Raw genomic sequence first — 24,145 nt, 5'->3', positions numbered from 1 at the left:
CACCAATGCCACTGAGGTCAGGTGCAAAGACGCCTTTCCCGGCAGAAGCGCCTTCCCTCTGGATGCCAACAGGAAGGACAAGAGTGACTCTGAGAACCGTCTATCAGAGTCAAGGAACATGACGCAGGAGATGGGATGGAGGACTGTATTCCCTGCTCCAGGACAGACCAAGGAGACTGAGGCACGGCACCCGAACCTCGGTGTGGGTCAGCCCTTCCCACTGCAGCCCGGCAATCGGTGGACCTGACAACCACGTGGGAGGACAAGCTGACAACCATCTCCTTCACTTCAGCAACCCAGAGGGCAGGTTCCTTGGTTTTTCTCCCATACACAGCACGCACCCAGAGCAGCACTTGCTATAAAGTAGGTGCTCAATGAACACCCATGAAATGACTCCATCAGTCTATACCTAATTTGACTCTGAAAGCCGGAAATACTACAACTGAGGAAACAATGGTTCTATTTCTCTACAATGCTTCCTGGCTGCTGGGGTTCCTCTGAAACTTTTTTTTTAATTTTTAAAAATTTAAAAAATTTTTCTCCCACCGCAGCAACTCTGAGTGCTTAGAAAAGGAGAGGAAACTCACAACTGGTGAGTCCCCTGCCGAGCTCTCAAGCTGCTTTGCAAGAGATGAGGAAAGCTGACGTGAGGCAACCTCTAAGATCTAAATTTTGAGATAAACATCATGAATCCAAGCACAGACAAGCCAGAGACAGAAACGCATGGGCATGGGACAGATGTTAGGAAACCGAGGAGGGGGAGTGCCCGTGGGGGCCCTTCCAGGAACCGGTGGGACCTCCGGAAGCCAACTTCACATGTGCCCAGTTCCTCTGACAAAACTATTCCTGACATGAAGTGCTCTACCAAGTGAGTTTACCATGGCGCCACCAATATATATAATTTTTTTTTTCATCTTCCTTGCTTTTTCATTATTTTCTTGCAAAACAAACTTTTGTCACTATTATGGTTACTCCAACTCAGCTGACTGGTATGTGGTTGTGTCACGATTAAGTAACACCTTTTCAAAGGCCCCGATGTATGTGGGTATTAAACATCTCCCTGCTGCGCTGCCTGCATTGGTTTTGCGTCCAGCATGCTGGTTGGATGGCCTAGGGCAGGCTCATAAACCCACCAAAAACACCCCAGTAGAGTATCAGTCCATCATCCTGGTGTGTATGGTTTTACAACGTCCAAGGTATGCAAAGGGATTTGTAGCCGTCAATCTAATTTTGAGAACAAATAAAGGGGCTCCTCCAGGCTTTCCAAGTGCTAGGAGCCTCCAAACTCCAGAACTCTGGATGGGAGGTGTTTTAAGTGGACATAGCTGAGGCAATTTAGAAACTTGGTTTATACGGTGATGTCATAAATAAAAATAGAATTAAAGTTAAATTTTCCTTCCTACTTTGACTTAAATTTATCCAGTTAAATATCTCAAGGGCTGTGTACCTCTGGATCTGAGACCTCTACCATAACTTAGAAGCCCCCTTCTTCATCAAAATCAGTCCAATCTCATTGTGTATCGAATGGCCCCACGAAGCCATGAATAACGTGAGCCTGGCCCGTCCTTCAGAGGAGTGAGGTAGGGTGCTCGGCGCCCACGATGAAGTTTACTTCCCTGAGGTTTAGGCAGTTAGAATAATGCCAGCTGGATCCTGGAACTCGGCAAATAAGCAAAATTCCTAAATTATATCAGAAAATCCCAATTAGAGAACAGAGACCTGGATCGAAAACAATATTTTAAGGAAATTAAACATCTAATCTGAGTCAAGTGGCTTCTTTAGGAAATAGCCTGGTGTGAGTCTTATCCTGTTTCTGGCAGAGGCACAGCTTGGCAGACACAAGGGTGGTAACTGCCCAGCACTTCAGATTGAAATCAGATGTAGGCAAAACCTTCTCAATTTAAGCTGATTAAACACACAGACTAAACCAGGTAATTACAAATGCATGTGCTGGGGGGTGGAAAGAAGGGACGGAACGGGGAACTTCTTTATTTTTTAAAGTGTTTTCAAAGATGGGAACAATTTTATAAATAAAAAAGTGGAATTAGGCCAAATAGCGAAACAGATGTTTTGGATCATGAAGCTGTTGGGAATTGAGCTTTCTTGCCTAGCTCCACCGGGTTCTGACCCAGGATTCAAGAGCTCTGGCTCACTTCACCTCTAGTCCCAGTCCCAAGTTGTTCGATTCCACTCATTTACCACCCACCCCCGGGGAAAAAACCACCTTCAGCTGTAGGAAAGTACAACAAAGAGCAATTCAAATGAGCTGGGGCCGGGGGGATGCTACAGATTTTTACCGCTCTTCACACTGCACTGCAATGAATGTGCAGGGGAACTTTGGCGCAAGTGGTCCATTAACAAAAGGAAACCCCTCCAAAGTGCATATTCCTTTTTAAAAGCTCATTAGAAAACAGACAAAGCAATCTCTATTAATACATTTCTCTGGGGTGGCTCTGCTGAATTTCCTGTTGGCTCCTCCGTACTGACAAGACTGAGGCCTGACCGGGGACACTCAGCCTCTCAACAGTCACACTTCTGGGCGCAGTGGGATGTGCAGAGTCTCGTGAGAACCCTAACTTGGACCGTTTGAAATTTCTAAGCTTTCTGCTGTTCACAAAGGTGGAAAGTGCAAATTGTGTGTCATACCCAGGGGTGTATCAGCGATAGTTTGATCTAACTTTACAGTGTTCAATTTATGCTTTTTATAGTCAGCCTAGTATTTCCTGATAGTTGTTCGTTGCTTTCTTTCATTTCCTCCTTCCATTCCTTCCTTCCTTCCTTCCTTCCTTTCTTTCTCTTTCTTTTTTTCTTTCTTTTTCATCCATCCATCCATCCATCCATCCATCCATCCATCCATCCATCCATTCATCCATCCTATAACCGAGCTTCCCTCTCAGTTCTCTAAAGAACGCTGCTGGCAACTGAATTGCCGTTAACCTGTAAAAGCCTCAAGAATACCCTATCGTAGCAAATTTCATTCTCAACATTTGTGGCACTTTATAGTCTTCCCTTACTTGTGCTATGATTATTCCCTTTTTGGCATAGAGGGTATTTTCCCCTGATCTGAGAAATGGGAGTCAGCCATTGACCAAAGTTAAGCTGTGACTCAGATGAAGAATACGAGGCTGGATACAACCCTCCCTTTTGCTAAATGTGCTAATACTACAGCTAAGAAAGGAAAATGAGGAACCAAAGCTTTGGAATGCCAAAGCCATGAGTCAAAGATCGCTGCTACTTGGTTTCCTGCTGGCAATTCTCTTCATCCTTAAGAACAAAATTGTTCCTTTTTTCCTATCTTAGAGACTATGAGAATGGTCTTTTGTAGCCCTACCTGGAAAATAATATCCTTTCTGGTTCTTACTGTTGGAAATTTCCTTTTCCAAGAAACAAACCATTTTCTCCTGATTACGTTTCTTCAGGTCTACATGCACCTACAATTCGCCAGAAAACTTCTTGCATGCGCATGATGCTCAATGAATACAGCAGAATGATCATGATGAAAATTCCCAAGATGTAAAGAACTCTACGACACATGGCCTTAAATTCCCGGTACGATCACATCTTACACTGGCATTGAGCTGCACAGAGTTGAAAACCACTTTCAAAATGCATTTCGCAGCTTAGGACACTGAGGTCCAAAGAATGAGTAACTTTTACAATAAATGAATTGCCTCAAATCACACAGCTAGAGAACCACACGGCCAGGGTTTGATTCACCCAGGCCTTTGGGCTGCACTCTGTGCACTTCAGATACTGCTTCGAGCCTATTTCAGCAGGAATGAGGTTACAAGGGTGCTGCACCCCTGAAAGCAGACCGAGGTCAGTGCGGGAAGCTGGAGTGCTGCACACAAGGCACCACGGGGTGCAGTGGACACGGCTTCTATTTGGAGCGGCTTCGGTCAGCCTGCCTCGGGTTTCACTTCATCCACATCACGTAGCGGCCTGAGAGCCACGGGCCAGGGTACTGAAGCCCTTGGAGCCGCAGTGCCTGTGGCACAGAAGCGCACGAGGCACTTTGGGATGGAGCTCGGGCCAGGCACAGGGCCTGGTGGGCAGAGGTCCTGAGGAGGACGGCACCACGTAACCCCTCCTGGCCTTGGCCGGAAGAAAGCAAGACCCTCTCCATCTTTGCAGGGCATGATCTTTAGAATCAGAAAGCCTGCGGCCCCTGAGGAGGACAGCACCATGTAACCCCTCCTGGCCTTGGCAGGAAGAAAGCAAGATCCTCTCCATCCTTGCAGGTCCAGGCCACCCCCGACAGGCAGTGACAGCTGCAGAGAAAACACAGTGGGTTCCTTTCCCCTGTACTTCTTCTGTGCCCTCACGGTCCTCAGGTCATCTAAGGATTTGCCTCGACTGACCATCTCCCCCTGCCTCCTCTCTCCATCCCCCTTGTCCAAATGGCCTCTTAACTTTTGGCTTGAGATGTTCCAATTCTGTTTCTGACGCTGCCACCTCCCTCCCCCCCCCCCCCCCATTTGTCCATTTCCCTCTAAGTCCCTGGCAAGAGCGGGAAGCTGGCATAAAGAGAACCTTCTCCTTCCCACACTCTCCCTCATCAGCCCTCATGGTTCCAAGTCTCGGCTGCAAGAAAATGACACTCCAACCTGTTTCTCCAGCCCTTGTTTCATTCCTGAGCTACTTTCAACGGTTGGTTCTGGAACTGCAGCCAGCAGGATGCTCCTGTCTCCTGGGTCAGCATTCCCCAAACCCAGCCCTCTGGTGTGCTTCATTCAGCCGCTGGCAACACTCACATTCGGGCCTTCATCATCTCGTTCGAGACTCCCGTCTTTGGCCCCGGCAAAGAGTTGGTGCCAAGCCCTGCATATCTCGCCGCCACAATCTGTCTTCCCAATTTCCCAAGCTCATGGTGACCACACAAGTTCCTTCCTTGCCCTCCCTTGTAGAATAGCTTCTTACCTGGCTTTCCACTTCTCTCTCCTACATAGATCCATTGCCCTCTCAGAAGGGGACTTGGTTATAAAACACTCTTACTCATCTGCATCTCTCAACAACCTTACGAGTTGAGTCACATGAACCTTACTCTAATGTTACAGACAGGGAAGAAACCAAAGCTCCAAGAGGTGTGTCACTCTAGTTCATTCCAGGTCCAGGCCTCCATCCACTATGCAGTGAGTATCTCTGGATGCAAAGAGCTGACCTTCTAATGAGACAGCAACAACAAAATCGTATTGTAACCTAGAACATCACAGCTGATGGTCTGAGTGCTCCAAATTGTTGTGGGGATCGATGGGTCTGAGGGGATCATGGGGTGCCTATAGGAACCAGAATGTTGAGACTCTGGGGCCGTAACTGTGTGGTAACTAATTCTACAGGGTCCGCTCAGGTGGAGTTTCTATGGTTTGGGACATACTGCAGAGTCCGTTGGGGGTGGTTCCATTAATTCTAGGAGTAAAGAAGATAAACTTCAGAGTGGCTTGCCCACACGGTCAGGTCTGGAAATATAAAGTTTAAAGGTTTGATCAGTGTTTCTCTTCAAGTGCAACAGAACTGTCCAACTCTAATATAAACTGTGCAGTTCTTCACCTATATAGGAATGACAAATAATGGCCATTTTAACCTTAGGGGGATATCAGTTTGGTGGCTTAAAATACAAAGCTATTAAAATAGAATTATTTACTCTTCATTCTATGTCTACTTCCAGTCATTCGCTTCAATCCCCCAAGCTGGAACAGATCATGGATCTCAAAGAAGAATCATAGCAGGTTCTCTGGAAACGGATCCAATCTGCCCATGTTCGTCAGAAAAAAAAAAAAAAAAATACATGTATGGAAACCAAGCATTAATATGAAAAATTTTTTTTTAAAAGTTTATGGTGGCCAGATGTGGCAAATATCTTTTTTTAATTTTATTTTACGCTAATGCTGGCAGTATATTCTAGGTGCGATAAGTTAATACACTATAAAACAGAGGGAGAGAGAGAGAAAGCACAGAAAATATTTTTAAAATATTTTATTTATTTGAAAGAGTGTGAGCATGAGCTGAGGGAGGGGCAGAAGGCGAGGGAGAACAGACTGCCCCCTGCCCGATGATGGGGGCCGGATATTCCCAGGTCTGAGACCATGACCTGAGCCAAAGGAAGACACTTAACCGGACTGAGCCCCCCCTCCAGGAGCCCCCAGAAAGCATTATATCGCTTGGATGTCCGCCCCACACCCAGCCTCATTCTACTAAACTAATAATTATGAAATTAGAGAACTAGGTAGGAATAATCTGAAGGAAGTCCAATGATGAAACAGATACACTAATAGGCAATCGGAGTGGGGGAGGGGGAGAAATTCCCCTACTGCCATGTGACTCTTCAGAAGGCAGCCTGAGAAACAGGCCATCTGGGCTGAGGCCCTGAGCAAAGGCTCCACCTCCCAAGACTCAGCTTTTCTGGGCTGCAAGATGAGGACAAGAGCAGCGTCTACACTACCTGGACTCACAGAGGAGTAAATGTGCTAGAGCACAGGAAATACATGCTGCAGCTTCTGTGACACCTGGTACAGAGTGAAACACTCACCATCGGTCCGCCTGTCTCTCCTCAGGCCAAACCAAACTCCTGCCACCCTCAATAACCATGCTGACAGCGGGCTTGGGCATGGGCAGCCTGGTGGGTAGGACTGACCCGCCCTGGCCAAAACACCCCCTGCTACTCTGAGAAGAGTCCCCATCTGGATGATAAATCACGTGCATCCCCCCCCCCCCGCCAAAAAAAATACTTGTGTCTATTCATTCATTCCTGATTCTACACTTTCCTCTTGCTCTTCTCCCTCGTTCAGTATTTTCAACTCTTGTTGCCTCCTAGAATTTCTCCATTCTTCACAGCCTACTCTTCAGAACCACTGGTTTTCCTAAGCAGAATGGGCATTAGATACACCTGCCATATGTGAAATCATAGGAGTATTCACGGGCATCAGCTCAGAAGAATCTCAGTCTAGAGATGGGATCTTCTGATGCTGAAGCTCAGATTCCTTCTCGAAGTCCCTATGAAGGGGAGAATAATGTTTTTCTAAATTTATATCATCTACATATGTCTTTCTATAGATTCAGATTATCTAGACCATGAGATCTAGCTTAGAGATGTGTCTATAATAGGAGGCGGCTTCGAACTGAGGGAGAAAAGGGAAAAAAAAAGATTTATTTCAGCCAGAAAAGTTTAGTGTATTCTGTGATGGGGGACTGTGGAAATATGAGCAGATAATGATGCCTTGCATTACAGCTCTCAAAACATCTGAATTAAACTGTGGGCGTAAAAAAAACCTGCTAAACATTATGTGTCCAAAAAAAAAAAAAAAAAAACAGAAAAATTCTACTAAACCACCCCGTGAGGTAAGGAAGCAACATCGCATTCCTAAGGAAAAAATGAAGGCTGGCAGGAGTGAGAGGATTCGCTCCAGGATGCCAGATACAGTAACTGAGCTGGAGCTAGAATGCAGGTCCTCCCTTTGGATTCTCTCTGCCCCATGCACCTGTCTCTGAGCTTTGCTAGCAAAAGATGACCATCGAATCGCCCAAACACAGCCTTTAAGTGGTGTGACCACATAATTTATTATACAAACCAAGAACACTTGAGAATAAGAGAGACCACTTAGTAATTACGTGGGACAACAGGGGGAAGCCAGAATTGGGTCCTTCAAACTGGGAGGCATGGTCGCCCTGCACCCCACTTTTATGTACTTCTATCCTGATTTTCACATTAAAAAGCACAAACTGTGTCAGACTTTGGGCTATTTACCCCTTCTGACTCACAGGGGCCCTCTGTCTAGCTGGATTCAGAAACTGATCTGTGTTTCTTAAAATGTTTTAACTTGTGTTGTTTATGCACAAAAAATGAAGGAGACCTCTTCTACTCACCCCCCCACCCTTCTATCACCACCACTACCACCCACCCCTACAACTGAAGGAAAAACACACACCCTGGGAAGATCCAAGCCAGCAAATTTCTGAAGATGTTTTCAAGTAAGATCACCTGATGTCTGCATCCCAAACTCCTCTTCTGGCCTTCTTCTTCCTTGACAGCCAACGAGTCATGAAATCCTGCCCATTTTCTCTCATGGGTTCCCAGCCAACATACACAATCTCCTCCACCCCCAGCGCCACTATCCACCGTCTTCATCCCCATCGGTCTCCTGAAACAGATTGCTCCTTCCTTTTAGTTTCCTCCGATCTCTCCCTGCACTGCAGCCCGAGTGATCCTTCCAATCCACTCACCAGCCACAGAGCCCTCCTGTTCTCAAAGCTTCTTTTCCCACCTCTTCTCTTCTTCCTGCACAGAGGCAATGACATGCCTCCCCTGCCCCCCCACCCGAGGAAACAGTGATGAAGCAATGGGGGTGGAGGGAGATGGAGAGAAGGTGCTGACCAGTTCTTGATTATTCTTTACTATAAGATGAAATGAAACGTAATTTCTGGAAGCCCTCACACAAAACCTGTTAAGACTCTTCTACTTTAGCGATCTGCCTCCTCACATGAATGCAGAGCTACCTTCAGTGCCTAGCACGGACCCTGATGTGGAATAAAAGCTCAAAACTTTGTTATGGAAATAATAAATGAATGCATGGATGTGAGTAATTTAGAGTTACATGTATTGAATAACCAATTGCCCTGGGCAGGTCACAAACATAACTTTTTTTTTTTTTTTTTTTAATGAATGCCCATTAATTTCTTAGTAGAGTTTTTTAAATCAATGGTTCCTACATTTAATGAGAATATGTCTTTTTTTTTTTTTTTTAAACCAATTACCATGGCAGACAGACTTCATGTGTATTCTTCTGAGGAAAACAAAGAACAATTCATCAAATTTCTAAAGCACAACACTATGTGTATCTTATTTGGGGTCAGTGGCTAAAATTTAAGAAAACCTCCTGAAACAGAAGGGAGTTCTGAGAAGCACCTGGACTCTCTTTGCAAATCAGCTGGGCCAAGCAGTGCTGGCCCATGAGAGGCCTGCTCTGGGGCCAACCAGTGAAGGCTGGAATAGGGGGCTATACCCTAGCCCAAGGAAGCCAAAGTTGTTCTGGCTCTGTCCCGGAGGGGTCCAGGGAGCTTTCCAGACTTGAGGTGACTTGCAAGCATCACTGCAGGGGTGGCTTTTATCAGGTCATTTCTATGAAAAGGTATATTTTCCTCAGGGAGAGGCAAGAAAAAGAATACGTTGGATTCAAAGTTTTGTCCCCACTCCTAAATTAAAAGTAAAGCATTCCCGGGGGGGGGGGGGGGGGGAGAATAACAAGTATTTACCTGTGACTTTGGGCAAAAGAGAGGGCTGACTAAAATGACCACTAGGCGCTCAGACTATTCACAGACATCATCACTCCTCAGGAGAAGTAGCAACATTAATTTCAGGCTAATGGATTAACTTCTCTGTCGAGTCCTCAGTCAAACCACTTTTATCGTATGTCTGTGTAGACTTCTGTTCAAGTCTAGAGAAGTCTCAGCTTCATTCCAGGGAAATCTCTCCTCCACGTTTTGCTCTCCTATTCTCAGGGAAATGTTCACGTTGCTTTAGAAGAAAAGAAACTCAATTCCTGGAGGGATGAAGCCCCCTACCCTGACTCTTAAGTCTTAAAAAAGGTACTGCCGTTTAAAGAGAATGAAAGTAAGACATCAGACTTAAGTTGCCTTTCAGATTATCTGCATCCAAAAATGACCTTAACGATCCTTATTTCTATAATGCTAAATACTCATGTCAAGATATTTTTTTTTTTTCTGGGTAGATTTTAGGAATAAAGGTACAAATCTTTTAGCTGCTGAAGGAATAGAGCATGCTACTTGCCAAATACAGAGTCTTGTTCTTAATTTCTTCCGAAAATTCATCTTTCGAATTCAGTGGCCTACAAAATACTCTTAACCATACATAACAGCCCTAAAGTGTTCTGGGGTAAGTGATAATGTTTTAGTGAAGGCAACTACTGTGCTTCACGGTATTACTAACTCAAATGGAGCGGGACAAATTCTCTCCAAAGGATATTAATAGAAATTAAAAAAAAAACAAACCCAAAACAAGGTCCTTAAATATCTTAGCCACAAGATGCCAATAAAATTGAATTTATGTCTAGCTTAATTCGACAATGGAAAAGTCAGCAGTTAAAGAGTAGATAAACTTCCCTTTGTCCCTCTTTTCCTCAGAAACTTTCAAATGTTGAAAATCAATTCCTTTTGTCCCCATGTTATTCATCTGCTACACATTAAATAGAAACTCTGGGCATCGAGTGATTCCCGCAGGGTCTTTCATCTACAGAGAAGCCTGGTCCAAATTAAATTCTGACTCTCCCTCACAAATTATAGATATGTGTTGTAGTAGGCCCTGGATTTATCAGTTGACGCCCTTGCTGGCTGAGCTCGGTGTGACCGGCGCACCACCGTCCTTTATCTGAAGCCACCGAGGGGTGGGAGAGAATCGTGGTGTCGCATTAATTAATGCGGAGCATTTTAAAAAGCATTGTTAGGTCCCATGTTTTCATTCCTTCCCAGATGCTTGAGCCCCGTGGGCTACGTGCGTGTGTTTTCATATACTCAAGTTAATGCCAGACGCTGCTACCTGGGGCCGCGATGTGAGGCTAGGAGATGGGCGGCCCAGTGGTTATACAGACAAGGTGGAGAACATGCCTGTGTCAGAGCATCCCTCACAAACGTCAAACTGCCAAACGACAGGCCCAACCCGCGTGGGGGGCGGGGAGGGGGGCTGGAGAGCACGCAGGCGCGGACGGCTCCGTGAAACCCCCAACTCCCGGGGGAGCCGACTTTCGAGTGGCTCGACGGCGCTAGGAGGTTGTAAGAACCTCTCTTCATTCTGCGATCCGCCACGTACACAAACCACCTCTCTTGACAGAGCTTCTGTTTCAGGTCTTGAATAGACAACACCTGACTGAGCCCTTTATGGGTTCCGCATGCACTGCCCCCCCCAGCACCCCCCTCCACCCCTCCACCCCCCGCAAAGACTAGTGGCCCTTCAGTCAGACACCCGTTTTGACTGATGACCTCCCGGCCTCCAAAGCGAGCCGTGGCGTTCGAGGGACGGCCGGCCTGCCCTGGGAGCCCCCCTCCGGCACCTCACCTCGCTCGAATCCTCCTGCTGGTTGATGACGGCCAGCGCATCCTCCGCCGCCTGCCGCTTGGCCTCGGCCACCGTGCGCTCCATCTTGGCGCGCTCGGTGGTGATCATGTCGTGGGCCTTCCGCTCGGCCTCGGACACGGCCTTCTGCAGCTCGGTCATCGCCTGGCGCTTCACCTCGTTGACCGCCTCCTCTGCGCGCCAGCCGGACCGCACGGGACAAGAAAACACGCCCCCATTAGCGCAGACCCTTGGCCCCTGAGGGCGGCCCCACAGAACTCTAGGGAACCGGTGTGACTCACAGCCCAATCAAGGGCCCTTCTCGTGGCTCTCTAAAAAGCCAGCAGCTTTCTGAGATTCATTTCAGAAAACAAAGGGTGAGCTTTTTATTATTTTTTTTTCCTTTAACTTACATGTCGGGGAATAGCTTTTTAAACTACTGTAGCATCACTACAACTTTTCTACCAAACTAGGGTCTCCAGAAAAGATTATGAGACCCGACTCAAGTAGATGAAGGACAAAAGCCACCACAAGAAACCTGCCTGGATAATTCAGACACGTTAAGAAGGTGGTTTGCCACAGAGCTATAGGTTACTGTGCACACAGGGAGGGCATGAGTCGAGCTTTCAGAAACAAAGACGAGGGGAATGGATTTTACACATACACATATGTAAGTGCTAACGATCATTTTGCTGGTGAAACAGCACAAGAGTGAAAGGTAATTACTATGGCAATCGTGTCAATGTAGACCGCTAACGGAAATCTGGGACTAAACAGATGATCTGGCTCTTCTTTTTCCTAAGTCATCTCCAGAGTCATGCGGAAATATGCTCTTACAGGGTATATGCCCTAAGCATTAGGGTTCTTTAAAGATAATTTTCTCATTTTCAGTTGTTGCCCAACTACTCAATCAAATAATACACAGCTTCGCATAACCCAACTGTTGCACGAGACAAACGTAATTGAATCGTACCAGAGGCCAAAACAATCAGGCCTGCCTACAAACCTGCAAGGTGTCAAATTAGCTCTTTATTTTTGGCTGTGGGAAGGGTGCAGAGATTTGACTAATGTACAATATGAGATTGACAACTAAAACAAGTAATTTCCATTTAAAAAAATTAACTGTTCTAATTAACAAGGGAAAATATCCTCCCCCTAAATTAGTTTATCTAATTTTCATCTTTATTCAAAGCAAAATGACAATGATTAATTGAAAATTTAATAAGCAGTAATTATTAACTTGGCAAACCTAGTACCAATTAACACTCTATTAAAACTAATTATGACATGTTTCATTCAAGTGTTTGCACTTAATTGTTTCACCCACTTAAAAAGCACCTTAATTAAATGTTCTGTTTAATTAAAAACATAGATTCCTAATAAAAAAATGTTTTACTGTAGATTAAAAATGTAAGAGATGCAAATACTCCTATGGTTCCTTAAATGTCTATGGTTTATTTCACACTTCTATAGCCCAGGCCTTGAGGATCATCAAAAGCCCTCCGCTAGTAATTAGCTAGCATGAATTTTGTAGCCTCTGTCACTTTAGCCACATTATTTCTGAAGTTCTTTCATTTGTAATCACTGTCTGCTAGGTTTTATGAGCTAAAATATAAGGGAAAGATCCAGACTGGAAATATTAACTAAAATATGTTAAGCCTTTGTTGGTTGCTTTAAGATATGCCATTTAAAATCTGGATAGAAACAGAGTACTGCACAGAGCTTGCAGCTCTTTCTTCACCAGGAGGTGAAAAGATGCCTTTATTACCCTATCATAAACGACCTGGGGCACCAGGGAAGTACTGCCCTTCTAACTAGACAGCCAGGGTCTAATTTAGTTTGAATATTCAAGGTGAATTAAAATTCTATCTAAGTGGTAATACAGGACAATAATTTTTGCTTACGATCAAAGCTGTAGCTTGACTAATTGTGTATGCAAATCAGGCAATTTATATTTAAATTATGCATTCCTATTCTAATCCCACAGGCATATACAGATCAGCAAAGAGAGTTGGTAGGACATTTGCAAGGTGCTTGAATATTTATTACCAACTGCAAACATTCACCGATCGTTTGAAAAAGAAATATACTGAAGAAAACACTCGGTTGTGATTTCAAACCATCTTTATGTTAGATTTTTTCCCTCAATTTTATGAAGACGTTTCATACCTGTATGGTGTGTTCTGTTACTTTTTCTGTTGCTTTTAAAAATACTAATTATAGGGGAAAACTGATGCAGCCTCCAACATTTGTTAGGATCCAAAATATGTAAAACTGTGTATTGTTACACTATTACATTGTTAGACTCAATAGCGCAACATGTAGAATTTGCATGGGGTCTGTGGGTTACAAACTGTTCATGTCCTGATTTTGGTACTTGTAGTTATATAAGAGAATGTCCTTGTGCTTTGGAAACACACACTAAAATGTTTAGGGTAAAAGGGCATCACATCTGCAACTTACTCTCAAGTGGTTGGGGAAAAACATGCCTAACAGAGAAAAAAAGGGAGGGAAGGAAAGAGGAAAAGAAAGATATTAAAGCAAGGGAATTTTTTTATATACCCTTTTTTTTTTGGTACCTTTTCTGCAAGTCTGAAATCATCTCAACATACAACGGTGCTAAATATTATACAATATACTTTCATGCACAGGACATACTTTTTGCAATTATAGTTTTCTGTGACAAAGGCTGCACTGGTTATATACTACACTGAATTTTGAGAGCTCTACTCCTTTGATATTTTTCAAACGCTTTAAACTTTCTTTTATTTACTTATCTTTGCCACAAAGGTAATGTATAATACTTTGATTGCAAAGACACACTTTATAGGTTTTCTTCTAAAAAAAAAAATTTGCTCATAGCAAATTTTAGAATCTTGGGGGGAAAAAAAAGCTTTCAAATTGTAACAAGCTGAGTGCAGATGTCACATTCTGCCCTTGGTGTTTTCATCACGCTGGATGCCTTGACACTGTAAACACTAGAAACGCTTTTTAAGAAGCCTATAAAGATAAATATTATAAGCAGTTATTCAAGATTTCCAGATGAAACTGTCACCTGTACTTTGGGGATTTAATACACTCCTTAATATTAGCATCCATCCATAGAAAACCATCCCCAAACTGTTTTTGTGCAGCAGATTGGGATACCACTGTGAGAACAACAGAAATTTAACCAACCCCACTTCCAAGTCGTATTTTAGATTGAAGACCTAGGATAGAATATAGGCACATCTAAAAAAAAATTTCCAGGCATTTGTGTGAGAAGGTTTAACCCTTCTTAGAGAGCACAGATACAACAGGAGCAAATGTTGCTCTTTTTCTACTGTACAACCCCCACCATGTCAAGTATTCCCAGAATTAGTTTCAGGAACCCGCAAAAACAGGGAAGAAAAATAATAGTGGACTCAATAGAATTACAACATGTCAAATTTTTAAAGAACCTGATTAAGTGGAAAATATATAGTGCAGTTTTGAATCTGCTTCCAATTGCTTACCACTTATGGTAGGACTTCCTTTGTGCCTAGCTATTCAAGTTGACTTTCCAACAAAGGTGGTATATTCAGAAAAATCTGCTCGCACTTAATAGCAGTCAAACAAAGACTTGAGCAGATAATAGCACGGAAAAGGAATTTGGATTACACAAGACTTTACTGTCACTTTTTTCTTTATGAACTATCATGGATTTAACTTAAATACACATAAATAAGGGAAAGGCAGAGGAAAGACTCTCTCCCTCAACATAAAATGCCATCCCTTCTGCTGTCCAAAAGGGCAATTCTTTGTGTCTCTTCTTGGAGTAAGTTGCAATGACAGCTTAAGAATGGGGAAGAAAAAGTGGTCAGAAAGCAGATAGAGCAATTCTTTTTCCAAATAAGTGACACTCAGCACATTTTAACAGCTTGGGAGTAGCCCATGGCCCATGAAGAAATCTCCTTAGAGGTGATACTGTAAATCTGGTAAGACTATGCAGCTGAGCAACCTATATCACCTTTAAGCTGAATAATCTATCTGATTTGTATATTGGACATGCAAGAGAACCCTCGGGTTCTCTGGCCAAGCTAGTAGGCCTAGCATACTATTGGATTCAGAAATTCCTTATCACTCTTACAAAACCAGGTATTTATTAGAAAATCTTTAAAAATACTTGGCTAAGAGCCAAATGGTCAGAGCATCAGCCAAACTGCAAAGAACTACAGACATGGCTTGGTCAAATCACAACCCAAAGAGACCCTTTTCCCTTCACTATTTCATTTTCATTAGGGTTAGAGCCTTACACTCATTTGACCCTTTGCAGAAACAGCATTTTCCAGTTTCTCAAGTCAAACTATTTTAATAGTTGGAGTTACAGCAGCTCAAAGCCACAGTTTGTGTCTGTTATGTCGACTTGAACTCCTGAAACAGGTTTTACGCTTTCTCTCCTGAGTCAGCTTTTGCAAGGCTTTAGCTCCACTTTTTAAGTGTTGGTATTCCACCAAGATCCTGCCAGATCTGAACTTTCTGAAGTCAGTGTGTCACCAAGAACTTTAAATCAGCCTGAAAATGCAGAGCAGTATCTCTTAACGAAAATCTGATAATGTACGCGGAAGGGAACTTTGTCATTTCACTTAGGAAATAATTTCGCTCGGGCCACTGAATATTAATTAGCAGAGAAGATCAATTTTAAATTGTAATCGTAATCATAAAATCTCAGAGTGCCTCAACAAGACAACTAGTTTTGCTGGGATTTTTAAACTTCAGAGACATGTCAATTATATCTGAATTTTTTAAAATCAGGAGCAAAGACTGATGTACGCAATGTAATTTCTAAGGCATTAGATCTTTGTTTTGTTTTTTTTTTTTTCATTAAGAATAAACTGCATGCAAGCTGAGACCTCTTATGCCAGCTTTCAGCCTGAAACCATGTTACCACCTGAGAAACAGGGGTTTAAAACAGAAATACTGCCAGACGGTCAATTACGTGGCACTAGCAGATGCTACTAAAATAAAAACTATTCCGTGTTCTAATCAGGCCTGGTTGAAGAATATTAATTAGGACTTTAAAATTTGGGTTTGTGGTGGGGGGCTGTTTTGTTTTTGTTGTTGTTAGCAGTAAAGGCCCTCCTTGTCGCTCCTCACATCGCTGCATGAACAACTGTGCACAGCTGCCAGAACACTAGACTCGTGTTTTTCAACAGTTCTTACCAGCTTTCTTCCAGATCTCCTCTGGCACGTATCCAGAAGCAGGCCTGTGAAGGAATTCCCGATGCGCATCTAGGAAAAGGATGCAAAGCGGGTGGGGAGAAGAAGAAAGCACCATAAGCATGTTATGTCATTACACAGAATAGAAGCAAGCAATGCCCGGTCTCTTGGCTGCTCTACAAAAACGTAATTTTAAAAGGCTGAGCATTCCGCTTCTAGAAAATAAACACAAATAGCAAGGCCAGTCGTCAGAACTCAAGGAAAACAGAAGGTCATTGGTCTAAATGCCTTGTATGCTCAAAATTAAACAACTTCAATGATTGCATTATACAATATGATGTCTGGGAGCGCTGCTCCCAACACTCTCTCATTGTGGGAGCTTCTATAGGCATACTTGATTGTGTTAAAGAAAATAAATTGTATTTGGTAGTTTTCTTTTCAAGAGTCAAATTGGTAGTCAAAAAAGCCAATCTTAAGCTAATATAATTTTCACATAGCTCTGATTTCCACCACCTTTCAATAAATAGCGAGTCTTACCCTCCATGGCTAACCAGTTCTTACACTTAATTACTTCTTAAAAATCTCGCTGAGCACTAAACATTTTCACACAAATTGGATCATATGGATTTGACATGGGTGGAAGGAAGAAAGAATCATTAGAATGGATTCAGAGATATTCAGTTAACAAAGAGGATTAGTACATGCTTTCTAAAACAGAAAATGGTGTTTCACAGAAAATGAAATGAGGTGCTTATCCTTGTCAAAATTTAAAAGTCTGGGAAAACAGGTCATAATAAAGTTGATGTCGAAATGCTAACCTCCAAAATAACATGTTCATGGAAATGACATTTTATATTTTTCCATATATGATAGAAGATAAAGTGTACACAGTCTTCCATAGTTAAAGTATATACTACAAGTCTTCCATACTGAGTTTTCAATGAAAGCCTATGTATTTAGAGGTGTGGGGGCAGGAAAAAAAATTATTTCAACTTTTATAAATAAAATAATCATTTAACCCGGGATAAATTTCAAGGAATTAAAATTTTCCTTACATTTATAAGAAATGTCAATAGCAGAATACAGAATATGGGAAACAGAGAAAAGAATGATCTATTTAGCTAAGTATATATCATTTTACATTCGAATGCCTTAAATAAATCTGAATGTTTTGATTCTTTGTATGGTACATAGATTATCAGCGGCTAAAACTGAAGATTTCCACAACTATTCTGAATTAGCAAATGCTTATTATAGATTAATGAAGGCTATCTGGAAACTCTCTGTATTATTTTTGCAATGTTTCTTAGATCTATAATTATTGCAAATAAACACATTTTTTAAACTTTACAATTTCATGATTCCTTGATAATCAGACAGACTTTGAAATACCCATTCTTATTGGGTATTTTCATGCATACATTGATTTCTATAAGAAAAATGATGAAAACCAAAGCGTCTTCATTTAAGTAATTTTCATTCACAAAACAGCTTAGATAAAACTGTTTGGTGCGCACACGACTTCAAGGAAATGTGATGTGGTTAATTAGATTTGTCAGGATTACCTTCCACACCACTAAAACTATTTCCAGAAGAAATAAAGTGTAATCAACTTCACATTTAGCCATATGACACAATGAAACAGAGATAAAACCTATGGCAGCTTTTTAGGACTAGATCTTGATTTATATATAAGAATAGGTATGTGAAGTCTGAAGACAAACTGAAAAATCATGCCTTCTCCAAAGTAGAAAAAAAAAAAGTTCCATGTATTGGATTAAGAAAAGATCAATAGCTTGGTAAAAGCTATCGTGGCCAATCGTTATTACAGGGAATGGGAAGGGTAACGTTAGGTTATCCAAAGGCCATGCATGGAAGAAACTAATTACTGCCCCAGATTGCCTAAGCAGAACAGAGATCACTGGAGGCCAGTCACGTTGAATCTTGGCTTTGTCACCTGCTAGTCAGGTGGCATTTGGGCAAGTTAGTTTCTCTGTGTCTCAGTCACCACATCTGCAAGTGGGGACACCAGTACAACATCTGAGTGCCCTGCTGTGGAGACTGAGAGAAGTACTTCCTATTACATGCTTGGCACGGCACATTCCAAACTCTCATTAGACATTAGATGCTATTACCCTCATTACTGTTATCACTGTTACTATTATTCAGAAGGCTGTCCAGTAAGAATGGATACTTATTTCCTCATCAATAATTAAGGTGGAAAAAAGCACCTTCAAGTTTCTCTTTTCTCCCAGCAGTTATATCCACATAGCAGAAAACTTGAAAAGAAAAGAAAAGAAAAAAAAGAAAAGAAAAGAAAAGAAAAGAAAAGAAAAGAAAAGAAAAGAAAAGAAAAGAAAAAGGAAAAAGAAAACAAGCAAAAATACCTCTCAAGAGATTTGGATTAAGCAATATGCAAAACAGTAATTTTTTATTCCTTAAGAATATGTCACTTGGGTATAAAAGTTATTTCCATAGTTAGTAATTCCCTGTCTTAGTCCTGTTGGAAAGGCCTCAAATTTCTTATATGATACTTTTATAAATTTTATTTAAAACTCAGGAATGTTTATAGTTCCCAAATTTACTCAAAGATAATGTATAAGGCTTATTCAGGCACCCACCTTCCCAGGCGCTTTACAGTAGAGATTGTGAGGGTCCATATACCACACTGGAAAGTTGTGCAGTATTTCAAGTTGGCTATATATCCCTAAAATTCTCAGTGACATATAGACTCAAACTGCATCTGACCTTGAAACCTGATAGAAACACCAAAGCCAGTCAAGTAAAAGTTTTCATAATCTCATCCTACTTTCTAGAAGAATTTATTTTCAAAATAAGAGAAGAATCTAAAGGCAGATTATTTTTAGAATATATATAGATTTACACACACACACACACACACATTTTACAATATCCTCTCTAGTTCTAAGTTACTGTGTCTTAGCTAAACATCAGGTCTACCAACCAAATGAATGGAGTGATCAGTAGATGTACTCCTCAGAATCTATTTTTGATACCCTGATGAATACTACAATTGCTACAGAAAACCAAATGACTAATAGATGTACTATCTTCTCTTCTGTTGAAGTAGCAGCAATAACAATGTCTATATTGGCAATATTGAGTTTAAAACAACAACAACAAAAAAAAGTCCTGAAGTCGCTCAACATTACAAAAGACAACTTCCCTCCTAGGACGTTCTTCATTTAGAATATTGACTGCTCTAGACAAACATATGCAAAACACCTTATGTTTTTAAGGCCCAGATTTTAAAGAAGCTAATTTTTAACCATTAAATCTTGGCCACCTATAAAGTACCAGTTGTTATAAAATGGATAGTTGTATTAAAATGCAGTCGTAATAACAAAGACAGATAAGCCTCTGGAGATGCTTTAAAATGTGAAACATAACTACCAAAAGACTGCAAAATTATAGAAAAAGCCCTAAATTGAGTCTGGCTTGCTTTGGGAGGCAAACTGCTTGGGGGTGAGAGGAGAAGAGGAGGAGCTTCGAGAAGAGAACACATCTATGAAGACAGGGACTGTGTCAGGGCGTGGGAGTTGTTACAAGCAAGTGGAGGAACAGAAAAAGCAATCTATGATGTAGGAAAAGGAAGATGCACTACACTTACAACAGAATGGAGACCATTGGGTACTAGATACAGCCAGGGCCGCCATCAATAAATATGAAGGGATGAGCTGATAGCCTTTGGAGAACCAATGGGACCTCATGTGACCCAGGACAGCAAGGCTCATAGCTTGGCAGCACCTGGGTATGGCCTTCATCCTGTAGTGGGCAGAATGAGGCTGAGATCATGATAATATCTATCACAAAAACCACCGAAAGCAAGGATGAGTTAAGTGAGTTCATCTTTACAAATGCTGCTTATTACTTGTAAGGATAATTCAGAAACTTCAATATTATGTTTCAGAAGCCCAAACCAAACCTAGAAGCTAGAATTGTTATTACGATTTCTGTTTTTAACAATAAAAACACCTAGTGCTCCAGGAGGCAATCATCTCTTCTCGTCTTTAAAATATGGGTATATTTAACTAATACGCCCATCTTTTTAAACCCAATATACTTAAATACAGTGGGCACTTTACTTAGGAGCTCAGCTGAATGGTCTTGAAATGAATTTCATGATGTGATTTAAAGGAATCAATATAAGAATATAAAACTCTATAAACTTTTATATGCAGTATACTCTGAACAGTGTGTTTGTGGTTTTCATAATTTGATAGTAAGAAAGGATGTATTTCTTTGGTTGGGAGCAAACTATTTCTCCATTGCCTGGTAGTTTATGAATGATGGTCCCAGAGGTACAACAGGTATACTGCATTTAATTCTGAATTCCCCTTTTCAGGGACACCTGGGTGGCTCAGTGGTTAAGCGTCTGCCTTTGGCTCAGGGTGTGATCCTGGGGTTCCAGGACCGAGTCCCACATGGGACTCCCCGCAGGGAGCCTGCTTCTCCCTCTGCCTGTGTCTCTACCTGTCTCTGTGTGTCTCTCATGAATAAATAAAATCTAAAAAACCCAAAAAACAAAAACAAAAAAATAGAATTCCCCTTTTCTAGTTTTTCTGCCTGTGAAATAAAGTAGCCACCTAAAAATTTCTGTTTGGAAGTATTTTCAGAATGAAAAAAAAAAAACCCTTAAGAATCTACTCTACTTTTATAATCTTGGATGCAAAGCAGGGAGGTTTTGTGTACCACTGTCCTTTAAAGTTATTTTTGAGATAATGTATTAGAAATAATAATAACAGCTATTATTTTGATCACATCTACTATGGGTCAGGCACTGTCCTGAAGAGTTTGTATCTGTTAACTCAATGACTACAGAAACTTCATATGTATGAAGTATATATCATTACCATTCCCATTTTATAGATAAGGAAACTGAGGCACAGAGTTCTTGCCAGAGGTGAAAAAACTAGGAAGAAGAGGAAGTAGGGGCTCAAGCACAGACAATCTGTGCTTTTAACCTTCAGGCTAGATTTCCTAAGGTTTTAGACAGTAATGAGAAATTCTATAATTCAATTATAGGACAACAAGAAAGGTTGCTGGCCGGAGGAGTTTTAAAATACCAACTTCCTTATCTACTTGAGGCACGGGTGGTATTAATTTGCCAAACTTAGAATTTTCTTGCCTTTTTGAGGACTTATCAACTGGACTTTTCATTCCGTTTAAAACAAACAAACAAACAAAATCGTCTGACATTTCTCTTGCTAGCAGGAAGTAAACTCTTACCAAAACATACACGAAGGTATTTTCAGAATTTAATACACTCTCATCATGCTATTCAAACATTACAAAAAAAAAAAAAAAAATGGAAAACACATCATTCCTATTTTGGAGATTTATGTCTCAGGCTCCAAAATTAGTTCATCATTGGGTAACTCTTTTAGCCCTAATGGTACAGAGAACTTCTTGAGAAACATGGAGGGAAGGCACACAGATACGAGATGAACTGTAGGAGGATTCTAGAATAGTACACAGGCAGTAAAAAGAAGATAGCTTGAAAGAAATGAAATATTGGGAGCCGAGAGAGTGATATGAACAGCATACTGACAAAAAGATGAATGGAGATAGGAGGAGAAAAGCAGCAGCCAGGGACCCAGATAAACAATCACTTGAAGTGCTAACCAGCAGCTACCCATGTATATGTACAAAAGCAATTCTACTTCAGTGATCCTGTCAATTCTGGTGCCATCAGCTCATTCTTCAGTGAAATTCACACCATAATGCAACTTAAATGTACCAAGAACAAACCATACTTTGAAAAGAAGACAATTCTTTTAAACTTTGCTTTCTAATTTTAGTCCTTGAATATTTGGGGTTTTTCTTGGAAAGTGAATAATAAGAATAAAAGTAATATAAATCTTAGGATCTCAAGGAAAAATCTAATCTTTTGAAGAGTCCTTCATGATACCAACCTGTTTCTGAATTAAAACGACATCATGGGCTCGGGGTGTACTCAATTTTAAGACTGTTCAAGAGGCTATTCCAAATAGCCTTTATTTAATTACTATCTAAGGAAAACTCCGAAGATTCAATTAGTAATAGATTAATCATGCTCTCTAACTGATCCCTTACACTGACTTAACACTATGGATATATTTCAAGAGTGAGAACAGGAATAAGCTGAACAAGTACAACCGAGTGGTCATGGAGGTTACGTTCTCACTGTCCAGTTCCCAAATGCAATTCAAACATGCTCAGAATGTGTGTGTGACTAAACATTGCCAGTGTCTCCAAGCTAGGGAGGTAACCAAGGAAATATTTTGAACTAAAGATATCTCTTACAATATTATTCTGAAGCTCTGCAGGTCTCATTTGACCTCTGTAGCAGCTGCAGAATTGAGAGAATTGAACTCAAAGCAAGAGGGGTAATGTAAGGTCCAGAGATCTATGTGTACACAAAGACATAGGCATAGTCATAGTTCTTATCTAGACACACACACACACAAACACCATGACACACTTCCCAGTGGCAAAAATCAGACTCATCAGGCAATCTTTCTTTACACATCAATACATTCAACTCCAAAACCTAGGAGAGAACCTTAGAGAACACTTAATGTGAATGAGCATGGCCCATGATTACAAAGCACCGACTGTCTCAGAGCCACAGCTCAGCCCCACAGAACAAAACTCACAGGCTTCAAGGCTAGGAAAGGACACACGATGATACGACATGCGAGACGCTTAAACTCACACATTGTGTGGCTCTTGACATGTTATCTCTCAAGTTGTGATGGTTTCTTAAAAGGCAATCTAGGGTTCTGTGGCCCTAATGAACATGACTGTCTGTTCTACTTAACATGACTGTTAAAAGAAAAATAGAGTCCACGCAAAGAAAGGGAATGCTTGTAGTCTTTGAATAACACAATCTACAGAAGCTTAAGGCCTAAGTCACCTCGTATTACCACAACTATGAATTCATTAAGCATCATTAGAAATAATATAATTTGTGTACTCCTAAGAAGTTTTTAAAACCAGTTTTATTCTTTTAGTTTACAGAGAAATGGATACATTTGTATCACCAGAATGTGTACACAACAGTGATGAGGATATAATGTCCTCTAATTCTGTGTACTGAAAATAACTCACTCAGGCATGAAGTCCCATCAGTTTCTGAACTTTTTCTTTTATAGTTGGCAGCAAATAATACTGATCCTGTCCATTCAGGGGACTTAACTGAAGTGGCCGTCGGGAGCTAGGCCATTAGCTCCTGCCCTGCCTATCTTCTCCAGTAGAGCAAAAGTTCCTCAAGGGAAGGAAGGTAGGCTTTTATTCCTTTATTCCATTGCCTAACACAAAACCTGGCACCCAGTAAACATTCAGTAAGTATGTACTGACTCAACAAATCTGTTCAATAAAGCACGTTAAACTCAACACTTTCACTTAAGTCTTCAATTTCTGCCTACACTGGATGGTTACAAAAGACCCCCTTTATTTGTCCTGAACAGATCTATCTTGATTAACCATTTTTTGTTTACAATAAGGAAGTAAAAAAACCACGATATTTACTCAACTCTGCTCCAAATAGTTTTATGTGGACCAATGTTGGTTCAAATTAAACTTAAATCTATTTTCATTTCTTGTCTTAATTTAACCTAACAAATGTACATTTGTCTTTAAAATGTGCTTTAAAATAAAGCACAGTTTACTACCCACATTTTACTACCCACTAGGTAAGTGGGTAAAGTAAGTTGACTTGGAATCTTTCTTTATAGAATACTTATGGCAATACCCATTCAGCATTTAGGGATTAGCAGCAATCCACAAACCTAAAAAACAAAAGGCACTTTATTGTCTAAGAATAATTTCAATAAAAAGGATCATATGATCAATTGCCAGATACTTGGATAACTTTTTAGTTTTTGATAATCAGCCATGGGGGAT

The 24,145-nt window shown here is 41.2% G+C and overlaps 1 protein-coding gene across 1 annotated transcript in view; it reads right to left on the bottom strand.

The window, feature by feature from the left end:
- The window catches only part of RUNX1T1 (RUNX1 partner transcriptional co-repressor 1), a 134,254-nt gene that overhangs the window by 4,301 nt on the left and 105,808 nt on the right, over positions 1-24,145 (bottom strand). The window contains 2 exon segments of the mRNA XM_072803950.1: positions 11,063-11,253; positions 16,241-16,309. Of these exon segments, the coding sequence (XP_072660051.1) occupies positions 11,063-11,253; positions 16,241-16,309 (260 nt within the window).

Source organism: Canis lupus, chromosome 28 (genome assembly GCF_048164855.1).
Source record: "Canis lupus baileyi chromosome 28, mCanLup2.hap1, whole genome shotgun sequence".
NCBI lineage: Eukaryota > Metazoa > Chordata > Mammalia > Carnivora > Canidae > Canis > Canis lupus.
Note: the sequence above shows the minus strand (reverse complement) of the source record. Positions and strands in the feature narration are given on the sequence as shown.